At 36.6% G+C, this 19,908-nt stretch overlaps 1 protein-coding gene across 3 annotated transcripts; it reads left to right on the forward strand.

Annotated features, from left to right (window-relative positions):
* The first annotated feature begins 5,612 nt into the window (after positions 1–5,612).
* On the forward strand, positions 5,613–19,783 carry rufy2 (RUN and FYVE domain containing 2). Of its 3 annotated transcripts, none has more exons than XM_056257196.1 (18): positions 5,613–5,714; positions 10,409–10,582; positions 10,997–11,114; positions 11,461–11,562; positions 12,926–13,049; positions 13,140–13,204; positions 13,343–13,408; positions 13,515–13,584; positions 13,661–13,762; positions 14,106–14,222; positions 14,313–14,480; positions 14,598–14,695; positions 16,500–16,619; positions 16,741–16,870; positions 17,238–17,332; positions 17,418–17,466; positions 17,654–17,734; positions 18,821–19,783. In XM_056257196.1, exons 1-18 carry the CDS (start codon positions 5,639–5,641, stop codon positions 18,962–18,964), a joined length of 1,899 nt encoding a protein of 632 aa, XP_056113171.1. In that variant the 5' UTR covers positions 5,613–5,638; the 3' UTR covers positions 18,965–19,783. The 3 variants fall into 3 exon arrangements, with proteins under 3 accessions (XP_056113171.1, XP_056113170.1, XP_056113172.1); XM_056257195.1 differs by lacking the exon at positions 5,613–5,714 and adding an exon at positions 7,169–7,715; XM_056257197.1 differs by lacking the exons at positions 5,613–5,714; positions 16,500–16,619; positions 16,741–16,870; ... (2 more) ...; positions 17,654–17,734; positions 18,821–19,783 and adding exons at positions 7,169–7,715; positions 15,850–16,226.
* The last annotated feature ends 125 nt before the right edge of the window (positions 19,784–19,908 follow it).

Consider the following 19,908-nt stretch of genomic DNA (forward strand, 5'->3'; position numbering starts at 1 on the left):
GGGCGTGACGTCTGAGGCTGAGACTAGGTAACTATAGGCTAACCATTGTTTATTAATTCTTTTTCTTTTTTTTTGTAAAGAATGCATCATTTTGAATCATTCTTTAATTATGTTTAGAGAAGCTGAGGTCTGAATAAGTGTAAGCCATCCAAGATTAAAAACCATATTAGATCACATAGTGAATGAGTGCCCTGGAATAATGGCTATTATTTTGAATTGTTTTTATACTGGATAGTGAGCATCTTTGTAGACCCACTGCCATATCTTTTAGTGCTTACATGTATCCTACGCTTTGAGGCTGAATATTTGTTTGCATGAAAGGCATGAACGAATCCATTCAACCCCACAGAGTCAAGTTGTAAGAGTTTAATGCACAGCACTTCAAGACAGTGATCAGATGAAAGCTCTTTACCACCACTTGCCCATTCATCACAACATAGCCTACTGATGTCAAGGTGATATAAGTGTTAAATCCACCTGTGAAGATTTCAATAGGTCTGAAGTGGAACTTTATTTTAAATAGAAGTTTGAAGTAGTTGAAGAAACTGAAGAAGTAATAATGTGATGGAGATTAATTAATGATGATTTTGCACATTGAGATATAAGGTTCACCCAACAATTCATAATTCACTGCCTTCCTGTGACCTTTCCTCCTTTAAGGTCGACATAACAAAACGTAAGATGTGTCTTAGAAACACACTCAGTGTGAAAATACCACTTCACTTTAATAATAATAATAATAAAGTTTACTGCAAGATCTAATTTGATAGACTTTAGATTTCTACTGTTTATGGAGAACACTGCCATCTTCTGGTTAAAGATTAGGCATAGAAGGAGATGGATTTTAATATTGAATTCCTTTGAAGTCTTTAATAAAATCATGGCATTTATTAACAACAGAGTAAGATTGTATAGGCACAAGATCAGATTGGTTTGTTTAAGGCCAACCTGAGAATTCCCCCCCTGTTATCTTGCAGTCTTATCTTGACAAATCTGACAAAACAAAAACATGCTGATCACAGATGGCATTACCCTTGTGGAAATACCCTTCACTGCCTTTAAAGGGGTGGTTCAGGATTTTGGACATCGGACCTCATTTCCAAGTTAGGTCGGGTGTTATTTATTAGTGGAGACAGGTTTCCAAAAATCTCATCCAGTCCTTCCAGTTGCATAGTTCACCGGTGCTATAGGCTAGCTCGAGTCAACGGTATCTGCTAGCCTGCCATTAAAAACAGGTTTACCCACTCCACAGTACACCAAAAGCAAATAAATTATAACGCCAGACTATCGATGTAAATGTCTGTTGAGAGAATAATGTTAGAAATCAAACTACCCTTTAATCGATCGTTATTTAATCAGCGCGATTTACTGCAATGCTCTTCTTCCCTTAGTTGGTCAGAACAAACGTGGATGTTTAACGTTACTTGTTCAGATGACAATTTAGGCTGAAAATTCTTATGTTGGTCATACATCCAAAAAGTATAAACTGTGACTCTGAATGCCAGTATCCTCCAATAGTATCCACACCGGTGTTACGGATCAACTGGGGATCATGTTAACTGGGGAAGTGCGCGTGCACGCAGACAGTTTTACCTGGATTTCCAGCAGATGTTAAACGGTGACAGATTCGTCACAGCTAATTTTTCACTGAGCAGATTTAAAAGCTTTCCACGTTATTGTTAAATGTTTGTATCATATTAGGACTCTGTTGTTTACTCTGCGCTGCTCCGCTGTGTGTTTCAGACGCCTTTAAGGGAAGTTTTAATGTGCTTTAATTTCGCGACACACAGACCACGCCCACATTATTTTGTTACATTCGTTTCAATGAAATTTGTATCTGATGACAACTGTAAATATATTAAATAAATTATGCTATTGACATTGTGTCTTTGCAGTGCGTGTGTATTCGCAGATTATTCTTATGATGCCAATTTGTGGCTTAATTTAAATTGAGCAGCAATACTGCTGTGGTTAAAGGGACATGTCAAGCATTTATTTATTTATTATTTATGTATTTCATTCTTGCTGAGGAATGAGTTAAAGCATAAAGCATACAGTACACTCCATAATGTTCATAAAGAGTGGTGAAAATTGATAAGCCATAGCTTATGGATCCGATCCAGTGATTTACCCACAGCATTTATATAGGGGAATGTTCAACTAACATATTCATTAGCTAACAGGTATGAAAGCAACAAAAGAAAAACAAAAATAGGCAAATGTGCATGCATGCAGGGCAGCTGTATTTGCCAACTGTGGAGGTCTGACCACACAGTCTCACCTTTTGAACATTCAATCTAAGGAAGGAAGAACAAACTATAGAATAAGTTAGAATATAAGTTACATGCTAATGAAGAACAGTTACTGGTTTTGCAATGTATATGTATACATTTTTCTTACCCATTGGCCAGTTTGGCCTTCATACTGCTCTCCATCTAATATAATCATGTTATATTAGAAAATAAATGTCACAGTTGTATTACCTGTTTATTGTAAGACCAATTTAACACACAATTACCCTTCATTGTGAAATTTTCACATCTCCTCTTTATATATTAGTGGTTCTTTCTTGAGCAGCTGTCAGGATATTGGTTATCCTACAACGTTTTTGATTTGTCTAACTTTAATTGCATCAATTTGCTGTGGTAGTCTATGGCCTAACAACAATGACACCAGTACAACAATGACACTTGATTTATAGACCTTTTTTGAATCTGTTCCTTATAACAGATAGCAGATGACAGCAATGAAGGCACATGATGTGATGAATAACAGTAAAGAGAATATGTTCAAGCATTAGTTCACTTTCAAAAAACATTTTTGCTGATAATTTACTCACCCCCATGTCATCCAATATATCCATGTCTTTCTTTCTTCAGTCGAAAATAAATTAAGGTTTTTGAGGAAAACATTCCTGAGTGAGTAAATTATCAGCAAACACTTGTTTGAAAGTGAACTAACCCTTTGAGTTTCATGGTACCAGTCAAATTAAGAGAACTAGCATATAGTTTTTTATATATTACATAAAAAGAGGCCCAAACCCATTAGATTTTATTAATAAAACTCATAGACCATTGTGTCATATTTCTTTTGTTAAAGAGGTCAGCAAAAAAGTAAACAATAAAGCATTTCCTATTGTTTTAGAGAGGGACGAGGTCATGCTATTCATGTGCGGTGACATGATTAAGAGGTTAGTGATGTAGGTGAAAATTAGCCATAGAGAATATCAGTAGGCCTATATATTTGTAATAATTCATCATCACTATATGTTCTGCTTATTTCAGTAATACAATTTGTGGTTGCACAACCTCTGTGTTTTTCACAGGACTTAAATCACTAAAGACAAAGTGTTCTCTAAAATGTCCAATACAAGACATTAGATACACAACATTCAAGTTCATGCTAGCATAATGTACAATGTTTGAGCAATTTACATTGCATTTCAAGGTACACATTTTAAAGTCTTATAAGTTCTTGCTTTCCCTGGGAATAGAACCTATGTCTTTTGCGTTGCAAGCACAACACTCTACTGTTTGAGCTACAGGAATGCTTGATAGAATGGTTTGATCACTTGGTTCATCAAATGATTATATGCTTCTAAGAAGATACAGTAGTGAATACAAAATTGTTCTGAAAGAAACAAAGAAATTATTCTTTTGAAAATGTTACAAGTTCATGAGATAATTAACTTCATGACCCTATATGCATTGCTGCTTTATATCCAGGTAAAATGCTACGGACGCGTCACAGCTGGTTGTTCAAAAAAGAGATCTAAATATCATATCAGAGTAAAATAAGCTGCAAGTGTTTTTATATAAAAATAATAGATAGGCCTACATTATAAAATTAGGCTATATAAGCCCTATGCAGATCGATAAATGCAACTTGTTGAAAAAAAAATGTAAATGACTTTGCAATTTACATCTGTTGTTATTTGTGATTAGAACTCATGACAACACAAGTGCGCTGACAAGTCTGTTCATCCAATGAAACCGAATGACCCTTGTTAACATGGGCGTGGTTTCTGAGCTTGACACTAAAGTATGTTAAACTTCTTTGAAAATGCGTCAAATACGAAGGAATATCATACACTGCAAAAACAAAGCACTTTATTCGCATACCGTGTCCGTGTATACAACTGGTGAAATATTCGTTTTTAATCGGTGATCCGTAAAATATGGCATGAATCTGTCGCTGTTAACATCTGCTGGAAATCCAGGTAAAACTATCTGCGTGCACGCGCGCGTCCCCAGTTAACATGATCCCCAGTTGATCCGTAACACCGGCGTGGTGACTGACAGCTGCACACTCTCCTCAAAACATTGTGTTCATCCGCGCTGTGAGGTGCCTAGGTACAACTCACGTAAAGTTTATAATTCCGCGAATAACTGCAATTGCAGATTTCGAACAGAGATGGCGACAAAGAGGACTGCAGCTTTAATATATTAGAAATGTAATTTCTTCCTGTGATGGCAAAGCTGAATTTTCAGCATCATTACTCCAGTCTTTAGTGTCACATGATCCTTCAGAAATCATTCTAATATGCTGATTTTGGCTCTCAAGAAACATTTCTTATTATTATCAATGTTGAAAACAGTTGCGCTGCTTAATTGTTTTGTGGAAACTGCGATGCATTTTTTTCAGGATTATTTGATGAATAGAATGCAAGGATGCATTCAACTGATATATAAAACCCTATATGTGTGTATATCAGTTTAACGCATCCTTGCTGAATAGAGTTTCTTTCCCAAAACTTGCCTAGTATTCATTATTTTCTGTGAAATGTGCATCCAATTACATACAATCATCACACAAAATGCAGTTGCAATATGCTAAAAAAGGATTATGCATAATAGTCGGTGGCATGCCTCTCATTTATGTGCTCATTCATATCCTGGCTGTGAGTGCAGTATCATTCAGAATCCCACTTCCTGAATAGCCTGTAGCTCCACATTTATTGGCCGGCCAGCATGTTCACATGTCCCGCCTCCTTTGTTTGACCGCCCCTGCTACCCTGCACCCAATGCACTGTTCTGTTCCAGCGAGAGACATCTCCTCCCAACTGCCCGCTTATGCAGCAAATGCTTGCACCTCACCTAACAAGCATAGGTCAGCTCTCTCGACACAATAGTCCCAGCAGAACACCAGCAAAGGGTGTAGGTTTAACAGGGGTAAGTGTGTACTATTTTGCTCAGCACCTCTGAGTGATTCAGTAACATTTTAAAGCAGAAGTCAGAGTCTAACCAAGATGACAAAACAGAAGATGTTTGATTTCATGTTGTGATTAGCTCTAAATGTTATGTGCATTGAAATCATAAGGTGTTTTGTCTGTTTAGACTGAATGTTTATACACTTCCTTCCATGTGAGGCGGGACAGTGGTGCAGGAAATCAGAGTCATATGATAGCAGGACAGACCCTGAGAGCAGACCAGCAGTAAACAACTGAGACATGTTGAGTCTGTGATGTACTGTTGGTCAGCAACTGTATTACAATCAGCTTTTATTTCCTGCAACATTTAAATCAGTTATGAACAAAAGGTTTGCTATTAGTTCTGTTAAACATGTACAAGTGATGCTTAATTAATGTTATCCACCCATTGAGAAACAAGTATGTTGTCTGTGTTCAGTGGATCCGGACATGTATTCCCCTCAGAGCCTTCACCGATGGGGCATCACACATAGCGAAAGTATGGAGCGTTTGGCCTATAGTCAAGGTAAGACTCCAGAGCTTAATACAGCCTACTAAGTTAAAATATACAAGTATAAGTTAAAGGTGTTTGGAACTGCAAACCTACACTTTTGTTACTGGCATTGTGTGGTGACACCATAGCCTACAAGGAGAATAATCCTGACTCAGCACTAGTGAGGTCAGCAGAGGTTGTTAGCATTCATTTAAAGCACAATTTTGAATTCCCCAGTGTGAACGGTTGGAGTAACACTTGCACTTTAATAAAAAGGAGCCACGAATTCACTTTTGATTCATCCCAGTGACTCGAATTTAGAGAGTTCACAAAAAAAGGGTTTCTGACGATGGCTTCCTGGCCTCTGATGAACATTTTTAAGGTGCAGGCACATTTAATGTTGTTTGGGGAACTTTCGTGGACTAAATCCAGTAATTTCATTAGGAATCCACACAATCACAAATTTTGCGTGAGGGTGGACAATTTCCTAACGTAGATTTCGCAAAAGGTTCAATTTGGTCATAAAGCATTGACTAACAGAAAGGTGCTTGGTTTGAAAGTGAATTCTGTGATTAGGGTATAAGCTACTTTTTTGCCTTTAATAATATGAATTCTGACATATGCTGCGTTCCATTTACCTCGGAAGAGGGATGTTGGAGCTGGGAATGATGTCACACTCGAGTTGACCTTACAGTAAACAGGTCGGAAAACTAAGATGGATGCGTCCAGGCAAACCTTTGTTGTTCTTGCTCTTTTGGAATGCAAACACATAATTATTTTGCACATAAAATGTGCAGTATCATGTCCACAAATAGAGGTTGGATACTGTGGACCACTGAGTTTGTTGAGACAGACAAACAGAAGTGCTAATAAACAATACTGTTTCACTATGGTTGATGCTCTGAGCAGCCATATTAGATTCTAAAGTTGGGGTTGTTGCTGTCCTCTCGAGTTGCAGTCGCAACTCCAACTTATGGGGCATTCCAGTTCAAACGTTTTTACTGGGAACGAGGAATTTCCCACTTCTGAGGACAGATTGAACCCACCAATACTACTCTTGCGGGCTTTTTCACGTATCCTATGTAAAAGTAGGCCTATCGAGGCAGCACGAGTGAAACGAGTAGCCTATTTAAATATGTGTGCTTTAATATACCAAGAGACTTAATTTAAGCAATTTTGTTTCGATTTTGTCTTTGGAGAAAGGATTGATATCAGTGAGGAAGTGGATTACGGATGGAAGTTCCATTACGCATGGAAGTGGATGAGAAAAATTCGTTCACACTGTGAACGAATTAAAAAGATTTGTTCAAAAACACATATATTCTTTCACGAACGAAATACCACCAATTTTCTTAATTCCCCCCATTACAACAAACATAATAATTTAAGAAATACTGGTAACCAGTGAATATTTCATAATTTTCCAGGACAATGTTACATACAAGCGGTAGAGGGTAGTATATCCATACTCTTCCACTAAATTACGTCTTTTTAATTTTATGACACCACCCCTTTGCTGCAGACGGGTCGTGCAGGAGTGCTCGGGTGTAAACAAATCTAAAATCTAGCCATTTGTTCTCCAAAGATATGATGACCATATGAATGGAAAACATACGTCGCCTTTGGGGCGTTGACAAGGAACATCACATGGGAAAGCGCTTGAATTTCGTCGTTAACTGTTTATCAATGCCGCTCAACACATCACCGCCGTGGTTGTTAGGTGAAGCATTATCCTAAACTGTATGATATTCACTTTAACGATGGCGACACCTGCAGAACAGGACCTTGTGTTGGCGGAAGCAGAGAGCAACAAAGAGAGAGCGCAAGTGTTCGGTATCCTCAGATTGCAGGAGGATAAAGCGGCCGGTGAGAAAGCGAGCAGTGCTGCCATGAAATCTGGAGACGGGAGATGGCAGGCGCCCATATTCGCTTTAGCAAGAAAAGCGTCAGAAACCTTCTCGGGTGGCATTCACGTACTGCCCAAAGTGATAGAGCCTAAAACATCGCCTTTTTCAGAAGAATGGGGTGCCAAGGGTAGGTTATAGATGACATTAAAGCCCGTGTTGTTCAGACGTAGCCTATAGGTGTATGGCAAGCCACACAAACATTTATTGCTGAAAACTAAATCCAAGACACAAAAAAAAACCTTAGAAATGTTTTTTTTTCTATTGCTTATTTTTATTGACTAATAAATAATACAATACTAATTAATATCCAGTTAGTTATTTCTAATACAGTTGTATTGTAATTATTGCTTATTAATACGTGTAGCCTAAGTAGGCTACATGCTCAAAACAATCACTTTAGCAAAGTTTGTATTATTTTCTGTTTATTTTGATAAATGAAATAATTCATTTTTGTTCAAATAAATATACTATCATTAAAATTACAGAAACAAAATTATTTTAAAAAGTAAAGATTCTGAAACTATTGAAAGAGATATTAATTTAATAAAGCTTTACAGAAGTAACAACAAATATATTTTATTCATTATAAATATGGTATAAATATGGTGATTATCTCTTAGGTGGACACCCAACTTAATATATTATATTTATCATCTGAGATAGTATGGTATTTTTGCCTCAAATACCATACTTTTACATATTGAAAAACTGTTGCTTTACCTTGAACAAAACTGAAAAACATGTACATCAAAATATAGTCAATAGTCCCTTTCACACATACATGTGTATGGATATGACGTGATTACTCCTTGCTGTTTACAGTAAGATTTCTAGTTTTTTATGTAAATATGCGCCAGATGATCATCTTTGTATGGAAGCTTGTTTCCGCCACAGAATGAAAAATAAAAAAGGTAATTGCGACTTTTTATCTCACATTTCTGACTTTTTTTTCTCACAATTGCGAGTTTACATCTCGCAATTCAGACTTTTTATCTATAAATTTGCAATTGCGTGTTACAAAGTCAGAATTGTGAGATATAAACTCGCAATTATGAGAATTTTTTTTTTTCTTTAGAATGGGACTTTTCACAATTATGAGAAAATATGTAATTATTGCGAAATATAAAGTCAGAATTGCAAGATATAAACTTGCAATTGTGTGTTATAAAGTCAGAATTGCGTGATGTAAAGTCGCAATTGCGAGAAAAAAAGGAAGAATTTCGTGTTTATATCTCACAATTCTGACTTTATATCTGACTTTATAGATAAAAAGTCGCAATTATCTTTTTAAATGTTTTATTCTGTGGCGGAAACAAGCTTCCATATCTTTGACCGTTATGCCCCTTCTCGCAGCTTTTTCAACGTGTCACGCTTGAGACCCAGCCTTCTTTTCCATTCGTCAGCGTTGCGGCTCTCCAGTTTTGGATACTTTAATGCGTGTCTCGTGTTTTTAAGAGCAAAAACACATTCTGTTTGATCATCCCTTTATGCCTGTCACTCAGACGTCAATTTTTTTTGTCAAATTGAACAGATAGTGAAGCTAAAGCGCTTCTCCTCATTCGTGCGGATGCAACGGCGCGGCATTTAAAGATCATTTCCGATGACTGATATCACAGAATTTACCGGTATTTTGGTGCTGATGTGTGAATCGTCTCTTTCTGGTAAAAAGCCAGAACGTTGCTGCTTGTGTGAACAGCATATTTGTGTATTTACCAATAAAGTCATTCTGGAAATTTACCAGGATTGGTGTGTGAAAGGGGCTAATAATTTTATAGATTCCCATTCTACATAAATCTACAACATTTTAAAAAGCATTAAATATTAGATTAATGTTTTTTTTTTTTTTTTCACTTTCCACAATCGCGTCAAGGATAAGCCAAATTTCCACATGCATAGTCAAACAAAAATAGATAATAGTTATTTTTAAGGAACATGATAAAATGGCTTGCCATACATCATTTTCCGAATGATGGCATGATGTCATGATGAGTGCCATGTTGTTTTGTATTCATTTGTGCATAATAAATCTGGGTGTTTTATAACTACTAAGCACCAGGTCATTTATACAGTTGATGTGCAGAATGTTTTTTTTTTTTTTTTTTTTTTTTGAGATTGGCATGTCAGTCAAATCAGTATGCTGTTGATTTGTCATGATTTGGTATTTGTCCCCAATGGCAAATAGCCAAACTGATAGTGAATGGATTAACTAATAATAATAATAATAATTATAAGAGGTTATTAAACCGAGGATAAATTATTTAAATGATATATTATTATTTAAGTTATTTACCCTAGATGTCTGATGGAATAAAGCTTCATTCTCTTAGACCAAATAAAGTGGCAATGGGAACCAACAACATAAGTGGGAAGTAGATTACCAGTGCCAGTATGCTTGTTAGACAGCGCCCGTCTGAATATGTTTGCATAAGAATTATTGATTAGACTGATGGTTAAAAACAGGGTCCAATGTATCACTAAGTCAAAACTGATAAGGATACAACTTACATTTAATTTATGCAGTAAACACAAAACATAAAAAGTACTGCTTATTAACAGTGCTGCTGTTAAGGCCTGGTGAATGACAGTGCAGTCAAAACCAGCTAAAGCTCTTTAAGGGTTTGTTAAAATTTAAACTCAACAATTCAAAGTGTGGTCACATGTCAGTCCTAAGAAAACAGCCAGAGGTTGAAGTGCTGTGATCAGTTTAGTGTGACTGTTGTTTTTTGTTTGAAATGTTCTTGAACCACAAGAACTTGATTTTGGCTATAATGATGTCATTTTTGGTATGATATATATTTGTCTGTGGGCTGTGTCTTCTAGCCTTACGAGATCCTATGGCAATGGAACGAGCAAACTTGCTTAATATGGCTAAGCTTAGCATTAAAGGCCTGATCGAGTCGGCTCTGAGCTTTGGACGAACTCTGGACTCTGACTATCCGCCTCTACAACAGTTCTTTGTTGTCATGGAGCACTGCCTGAAGCACGGTCTCAAAGGTATGTTCAACCATCATCAGACAGACAGCCACAGAGAACCATCTGTTAACCAACTATCATTGAAAGTTCTTATGTGCTTGCTTTTTGGTAGGAGAGCTGATGTAGTTAAATATTCCCTGTTGTCAATATCTCTTATATATTTCCATAGGCCTATGTTAGTGTTATTCTTAGGGACCAGACAGATAGCAGCTACTGTTATGCCTTGTAACTTTATAATAGGAAAAGAAAATGAGGAAATGCTTTTTTTACTCATTCTCAGCTGTTAGATTATCTGAGGTTCTTGTCCAGTGAACCAGTTCTGCCACAAAATTTAAATACCGATTTGAATGGTGTTTCATCAAAATCTTTGCATGCTCTGTATGCCAGATCGTAGCCCTGAGTTGTTTAACAAACACGTTGGTCTCCATCTCCCAGTGAAGAAATCGTTTCTTGGTTACAACAAGTCGTTGTGGGGGCCTCTGGAGATGGTTGAGAAGCTGTGCCCAGAAGCAGGCGAAATCGCAGCCAGTGTACGGGACCTTCCTGGCCTCAAGTATGTGTAGAACTAAATATAATTTCCGGCCTTACAGTTACGTTGATTAGTTTGCACGCAAATCTGCAGTTTTAATTTTGTCTAAATGAATCTTGCAAAGACTCTAATACAAAAGCAGATTCACTATCAATCAAGTCCACTATATTATAAATATACACATGCTTTCCCGCACTCATTCTCCAGTACACTAAGGTGCCTTTCAAAATAGGGAAGTGCTAATTTCAGTTCTAGTTCCTTGATAAAACTGAAACTTGCGACTGCAAGTTAAGCTTATTTGCAGAGTCATGCATATCACTGTCTGTATGTCTGTCTATTTATCCTGAAAATGGTTGTATGTGTTTGTTAGGACACCACTGGGCAGAGCCAGAGCCTGGCTGAGACTGGCACTGATGCAGAAGAAATTGGCAGATTACCTCCGTCTCCTCATCACCAGGAAAGATATACTTAGGTTAGTTTTTTTCCTTTCAATAGCCTTAATTCCTTCTTTGTTCCTTTGTCACAGTAGTTGTGGGGGAGAATTGGTGATTAGATAAGTGATAAGATGCCTGAGACAAATGAGTTTAGTGTTTCCTGCTCAGGGCATCAGAGTTTAGTGAGCTGTGCTCGCTAAAGGGTGTGCATCACATGTCGCTGTCTAATAAAAGCACTTCTGCTGTTTTCTTTTTCTTATATACCCTTACTATTCAAAAGTGTGTGGTCATTAAGATGTTTTAATATTTCTGCATTCATTTGATCAGAAATACAGTAAAAAGAGTAATATTGTGAAATATTATTACTTTTTAATATATCTGGTTTCTAATTTAATATATTTTAAAATCAAATTTCTTCCTGTGATGGCAAATCTGAATTTTCAACAACATTACTCCAGTCTTCAGTGTCACATGATCCTTCAGAAATCATTCTAATATGCTGATTTGCTGCTCAAGAAACATTTCTTATTATTATAAATGTTGAAAACATTAGTGCTGCTTAGTATTTTTGTGGATTCAAAAGAACAGCATTTATTTGAGATGAAAACTTTTGTAACATTGTAAAAAATGTCACAGTTAGTCAATTTTAAGCATCCTTGCTAAATAAAAGTATTAATATATATATTTGAAGTTAATCGCAGACATTTATAGTTGCAAGCCATTAAACGGACAGACTGGACTAATGAAACCTGCTGCAACGAATAATATGTCACGATTCTGAAAAAAAAAGTCAGAATTGCTGGATATAAATTCGATATTCCGAGGAAAGAAAGGCAGAATATCGAGTTTATATCTCGCAATTCTTCTTCTTCTCAGAATTGTGAAATATAAACTCAGATTTGCGAAATAATGAGATATGAACTCGAAATTATGAGCTTTTTTACTTGTTTGTTCCGTGGCTTCCATAGACTAGCACTGCAGAACTGAACTGTCATTTTCTGCCACCCGGTAGGCTCCGCCCACAAAATACATCATCACTGTTTGCAAACACCCGAATGGTCTATTAAAAGACAAGAATAAATATTACTTATAAGTGTGTGTATTACCTTTGCGCATTCTGTCAGAACTAAAATAATGAAACGCTGTTAAATGTCATCGTAATATCATTGTGCGTCATAGGAACACAACAAATTCAACATAATGCAATTTTTACAATGGAAAAACAACACATGATCAATATGAGGCAAGGATATTTATGTTTTAATAGACCGTGTGGATTCTTCAGAGGTTTGTTTTCATATTATGAAAAAGTGGAGCCAGAATTTAGATAATAGAAAATTGTCTTTATTTTTGTTTTGACACGCCAATGATAAATGTCAATACGTTTGTGTGTGTGTTCAGTGAGTTCTATGAGAACTCAGCAGTGATGCTGGAGGAGGAGGGAGCCGTCATCGTTGGTCTCTTGGTGGGACTTAACGTCATAGATGCCAACTTATGTGTGAAGGGCGAGGACCTCGATACACAAGTATGAACATTGTTGTATATTGGACATTTTTAATTACATGCCTCTGGCTTCTGTTTGAGAAATAATAATGCCTTGTATTGGAATCCACAGGTTGGTGTAATAGACTTCTCCATGTACTTAAAGAATGACATCGATGACTATAGAAGTGAAGAAAGGTAAAAAAGTATACTTGGTAGACAACATACTTTAATGTGAAGGGACATTTAAGTTGAATAAAAATGTGATTAATTTATTACTTGAAATCATTATAATAACCTTAGTATGAATAACCACCATAAATATGTTTTGAATAGAAATGGACAAATTGCAGCTATTTTGGATCAGAAGAATTATGTCGAAGAATTAAATAGGCAGCTGAAGTAAGTTCATGCTCTTTCTAAAGCTTTTGTGATATACTGTATTTAAGATGAGTGATTATTGCTTTTCAAAACGGATTAAGTTTATCTACAACTTTTGTCTTTTAAGTTCTACAGTTCAAGGCTTACAGGGACGCGTGGAGTCGTTAGAAAAATCCAACTCCAAACTCATCGAAGAGGTACTGTTGGATTTCAGAAAAATAAGTCTGATATGTGGAATAGAAATACTCAATGCTAACTTTTTTTTTATTACAGTTGGCAATAGCAAAAAACAACATAATTAAACTACAGGAAGAGAACCACCAACTCAGAACAGAAAATTCTGTAATTCTTATGAAAGCACAACAGCGTCTTGAGGTACTGTTATATGTTTGTATTATACATATTGTATACAGTGGTGTATAGTAGTTAATGTGCACAAACATTTTGTAATATTTAAATTCATATAAACTGTATAGTATGTGTCCCTGAAAAATATCATTCAGTTTTTATGATCCCCAAAATCACCCCATATTATAGAGAATATTATAAATGTGTATAAATCTGGAAAATATTTCGTTTTTTTCTAAGTATATTTCATGAACTTTCCCCCCCCACACCTTTTCAACTCCTTCTGCCTTCTGAAACAAGATGATAATTGTAGAATTTCACAATCAATGTGCAAGCCATACACTACATTCACTATATACTCTCTATTCAGCTTGCAGAAGGAGATTTGAACTGTGAGCTGGATACATACAAGCAGTCAAGGCAGGGCCTGGATGAAATGTACAACGAGGCAAGACGCCAACTCAAAGAAGAATGCCAGCTCAGACAGGTCTGTGTTTATATAAAAAATGCTGTTCAGATTGTGCGGTGGCACTTGGAAGAGGTCAAACCTGTTTTTGAATGTATCTGTGGCTTCAAGGATGTGGAGAACGAGCTGGTTGTGCAGGTGAGCATGAAGCAGGAGATGGAGATGGCCATGAAACTGTTGGAAAAGGACATTCATGAAAAACAAGACACTCTGATTGGACTTCGGCACCAGTTAGATGAAGTTAAAGCCATCAATGTGGAGATGTACCAAAAAATGCAGGTAAAACATAATTAGGGCCCGAGGAACCTATTGGAATTGCTCCATTTATTTATTAAGTGTTCTTCACAATTTGTGGTTAAAATATGTTGTAATCAAGCTATTTATAATAATCAACAGTCTTCCGATGACGGCATGAGACAAAAAAATGACATGATCGCACGGTTGGAGGAGAAGACCAATCAAATAACGGCAACCATGAAACAACTAGAGCAAAGGTAAGAAGCGGTTCCTGATTTATTTTTGATCATGTCGAGCATAACGTTTAATCATTGTATTCCTGAAGTGCATTAAGAGCATTTTGAATCGTTTTTGAGTGTTTCGAGTGTTTAAATAGCCCTATTTCTAACCTTTATTAATACAATGTATATAACAAATTTTGTGGTCAGTTCAAAGTTTAAGGAATCTTTTGTTTCAGTTCAATTCAAATGAAGGTTTTTATTTGCAGATAATTGAATATACACTGCCGTTCAGAAGTTTGGGGTCTGTAAGATTGTTTTTTTAAGAAATGACCACTTTTATTTAGCAAGGACACAGTAAACAGTGACAGTAAAAGCATTTATGATGTTGCAAAAGGTTTCTATTTCAAATAAATGCTGTTCTTTTCGAACTTGATCCTGAAAAAAACACCAAGAATGATTTCATGCGACGCTGAAGACTGGCGTAATGGCTGCTGAAAATGTAGCTTTGACATCACAGGAATAAATTACATTTTAAAATGTATTCAAAATAATATTGTAATATTATTTCACAATATTTTTACTGTATTTCTGATTTAAAAAAATGCAGCCTTGGTGAGCAGAAGAGACTACTTATAAAAAGTATTATTTCTAAAAACATTACAGACACTAAATGTTTGAACAGTAGCGTACCAGTGTAAATGTATTTCAGGATATGATATCTGCTTTTACAGATGAAATCAAATTAGTGTGCAATGCATTGATGGTGTCAGACTCAGAACCATCGGTGCTTTTGTTTCATCAGTGGAACTGGTTTTCTGAGTGTCTTGATACTTGATAGCATCCAAAGGACTTTGCATGCTTGATTTGACTTGAAGGCTCATTGAATGGCTTTCTCTCATCTAACCGCTCATCCTTTAGCATTTGTGTTATTTTCTTGTGGTGATGTGGTGCTGTCATGTCCACTTCTCTGTCCACATAAATCATCCTCCCCTTTCCTCTCCGTTGATTTATCGCCATCGTATTTCTGATGTTTTATGACTGCACTGCTTAACAAGTTTTCAAAGCTTTGAGATGAATTTGAAATTCACTGATATTTACATCCTCTTTCCCTTTTTGTTCCCCTTTTCATTTCTTTTTTTCTCATCTTCTCCCTTCCTCTAATTCCATGTTTTCCCTCAATCAACGAATAGCGACAAAGACCTACTCAGCCAGACAAGAACTCTTGCTATGTCGTTTGTAAAATGCGCTAGCACAGATACCGAGCACCAATACAAACTTGTCAAAGATATTTCCTTCTGATATTAAGATCAATTTACTCTTTGTTACTTAACACTAGTTGTGTGGCGATATGCAGTGTTCTTAAAAAGTGACGAGTTGATCGTTTTCACTAGCCTGTTTTTAAGTTTTATTTGACGATGGTTACTGTTTTCCACATACTATTTAGTGAGCAAATCTTTCTCGTGGTTCTATAGCATAATTATTTACCTGTAACATTTAACAGTCAAAGAAACCACTAATATGACATGGCTTTTATCACAGTCTTCAATAAATTTGATGTTTTCAACTACTCGTACCTGTTTACTTGGTGAATTATTTGTCAGTAAAAGTAAAAAATCGAAAGTTACCTCGACCCGTATGAAATTTCAAACTCATTTCAGCTCTCTGGCTTTTCCCGCAGCACAACATTTCTGTCATCTGGCTCTGTTTTTGTTCTCGCTCTGTCTTGGCTGTTGAATTATGGCCATCTTTTTATTTTGTATCCCATATGTTCCAATACATCCCCGTCCATTCCATTACATTCAGAGCCGTAGTTTTACCCAGTTGGTTTGAATTACACCAGATTGCAGGATGCCGAGAGGGAACGCACCAGTGCCGAAGACGGGGTGCGCAAATTCAAGCAGGACTTCACGAACAAAGCTGACAGTCTCCAAAAGCAGATAGTCCAGAGAGAGAAGCAAATGTAAGTTTTGCAACGAGTAAGTTCACGTGGCTCATTTCGAATTAGAATGAATCACTGTGTCTCATTTATTTAGATGCTCCAGTGGAAAATAGTACGATTTTAGTTGACACTTTCTGTTTAGGATGCAGCTGGAAACAGACTTGAAAATAGAGAGGGATTGGCGGCAGACGTTACAGAATGAATTGGAAAGAGAACGAGAGACTATCGCCCAACTCGCTGCTGAAGCACAGCAAATCAACGGACTCAAAAAAGTAAGATGAATTGCTCTATTATGGCGAGATAAATAAATCTAATAACCATTAAAGGATTGGTTCACCCCAAATTTTCAATTCTGTCATCATTTACTCACCCTCAAGTTGTTTCAAACCTGTAAGAGTTTTTCTTCTTAAATATGGTTACCCATATTCTTTTGTGTTCAGCAGAAGAAAGAAATTCATACAGGTTTGAAACAACTTGTGGGTGAGTAAATGATGACAGACTTTTGATGACTTTCCCTTTAAGTCCACAATAAATCTGTATGAGGACTAAGGTGCTTGTATCATTTAATATGCTTCTTTGTGGCTCTTTTTGTTTGACTATGCCAGTCTTGGGCTCTGATGTATGTTCATGTCCTTTCAGGAGTTTCACAGGTTGCAGGATGAAAACACCCAGCTGAAGGGAATTTGTGAGGAGCAGGAACATGCGCTGGAGGAACTGGGGTGCAAACTCAGCGAGTATGTACGATTTAAACGTCAGTGCCTTTTGGGAGCCTTCAAATCATGTTATTCTTTTACTGATGCACACATTTTTCTTGTTCAGGTCAAAGTTGAAAATTGAAGATATAAAAGAAGCCAACAAGGCACTTCAGGTTTGCATTGAATCATTGTTTGAGATCAAACAAACAAAAGGTTTTTATGGACATGTCCCATGCTATGTATCAAAGAAATCTGAAACCATCACAGTGCTTTTTTTTTTTTTTTTTTGGTAAGAGAATTATCAAAGTTTAATCAGTTCATTTGTCCCACATGTTCATATTAATAAATAATTTATTTCAGGGTGGACAGGTCTGGCTGAAGGACAAAGATGCTACGCATTGCAAGCTTTGTGAGAAGGAATTTTCAATCTCCAGAAGAAAGGTCTGAACCAAAATGCAGTGCTGTAATACACAACAGCTTGCTGTCAGTTCTCACACATCCACACTAATTCAACTGGTCTAAATAAAGAAATTGACTGGCACAAAGACGATATTGGATTTATGCACTTGAAAACATTTCCAGATGGAGATTAGATGAGACTTGAATAAAAGACTGAGTTGGCAAACCTTGAAGTCGTCATGAAATGAAAAATCATCATTTTTTAATGCATGTTATAGGTCTTATAGTGAATGATTCATACGTTTGTTTCATTCTTTGAACTCGTAATCTGTAATCAAAATGTCTTAACTTGGGCTACGTTCACACTGTCAGTCCTCTTTAAAGTTGAGTTAATTCTGACTGCTTTTATCGTTCGTCAGCTGGAAAAATAGTTCTGAAAGTGATTCCAATATCGTTATCGTTATTAGTTTTGTCAAAAGTACAGACTTCGGTACCAAGTTGGAACTGAAATTTTGTGAATGTGACGATACCAGCAGATCCGTCTATCAGTGGGAGTAGGGATCCGCTAATAGACGCCTACTTTCAAACTCTCCCGTGTGTATCTGTGTAAGCCCTCTGTGAAGATAACATGTTTTTGAAGCGTTATTCATTGTAGCCAATCACAGACATATATGTTGAGCGCGTGAACGCAATGGCCAATCAGAGGTGTTTAAGAATCCATTTAACAGCGCTCAAAATGCAAGAGGGAAATGCTGGTATCGTCACATTTTTTAAACTTCAGTGCCGACTTGGTACCGGAGTCGGTACTTTTGACAACACTAATCGTTATAGTTGTAGTGTGGACTTCCCTATTCTCATAGAATTGGAATGATTATCAAAGCCTTAGCGTTATATTGATCATCCTTGGTGTGAATTGGCCTTTACTCTGAAAACTTCTGCATTATGTATTTTTTTTCTTCCATGAAAAACAACTAAAAAGATATTCCCCAGAGCAACTGTTTGGATGAATCCCAGCTTATCATTTGTTTTTTTGGATCAGATTCATTTTGAGTCTGATCCAAAAAAAAAAACAAGACTACTGGCCCTTTAATTGAATGCCCTCATGATCTCTTGTTTGTCTTTGAACAGCATCACTGCAGGAACTGTGGGGAGATCTTCTGCAATGCATGCTCAGATAATGAGCTGCCGCTCCCCGCCTCACCTAAACCCGTGAGAGTCTGCGACACCTGCCACGCTCTGCTCCTCCAGCGCTGCTCTTCCAATGCAACATAAGATAGAAATGACAGCACATCGCCACAAGGGCTAAAATCAGCTTTAAATCGGACACTACGCTGTCCCGCATCGTCAAAGTGACCAAAATGGATGCACCCGTTTCTCTGTTTGAAGTTTACATTTCACATAGGAAAAAGCCTTTTGACACAGAGCAAACTTAATGGAACTTGTGCAGATGGCCAATGCAGTGTTTGTGCGCAATGAAAGAAACGAGTTTACAAATGGATTACTGACTCTGAATCCCTCCATCTGGGCTGCAAGTAGACAAATTTAGATTATTTATATTAGTATAACACTCCCATGCATTGTAAATATACTTTTGATATATGAAGGGTGAACAGGTTTCATTTCTTCACAAGTCAAAAGTAAGCAAATGCAGTTATTTGAAGGGATGTCATTTCTTGAGCAATTATATTTCAAATTCAGTTGAAAGAACGTTACATTCATGTGTGCCTGTATAACAAGCCAAACTGATAAACAAGGGTTTGACACATTTCCCTGAATCTTGATGGGCAAAAAATGTGTGTATATACAAGTAAAAATGTTGTCAGTGCCACTCAAGCATGACTGAGATAGATTCACATCAAATAGCACAGAAATTATGTTCTGAATATGGTGTTCAGGTTTCTTGTCTGCAATTTTGTATTATTTCACTATTGCAGATTTTCCTTGGTACAGAACTGGGACACTACTCACTTTGAGTATTTGTGCTAACTTTTGTCAAAAAAAAAATTCAAAATACAGCTGTTCACTTAAATGTGAGATTTATGTATGAAACTGTACATATGCCTTAAACCACTAAAGTTGATTATAATTCCATTTCTTGTGTGATGTATCTTATAGTTCCTTAATATTTAGGTGCTGAGGTACATCCTGTACACACTACAATTCAATCTGAGGTCAGTACGATTTTCTTTTCTTTTTGTGCAAAACAAATTGTTTTG

Source organism: Rhinichthys klamathensis, unplaced genomic scaffold (assembly GCF_029890125.1).
Source record: "Rhinichthys klamathensis goyatoka isolate OS25496 unplaced genomic scaffold, OSU_Roscu_1.1 h1tg000135l_1, whole genome shotgun sequence".
NCBI lineage: Eukaryota > Metazoa > Chordata > Actinopteri > Cypriniformes > Leuciscidae > Rhinichthys > Rhinichthys klamathensis.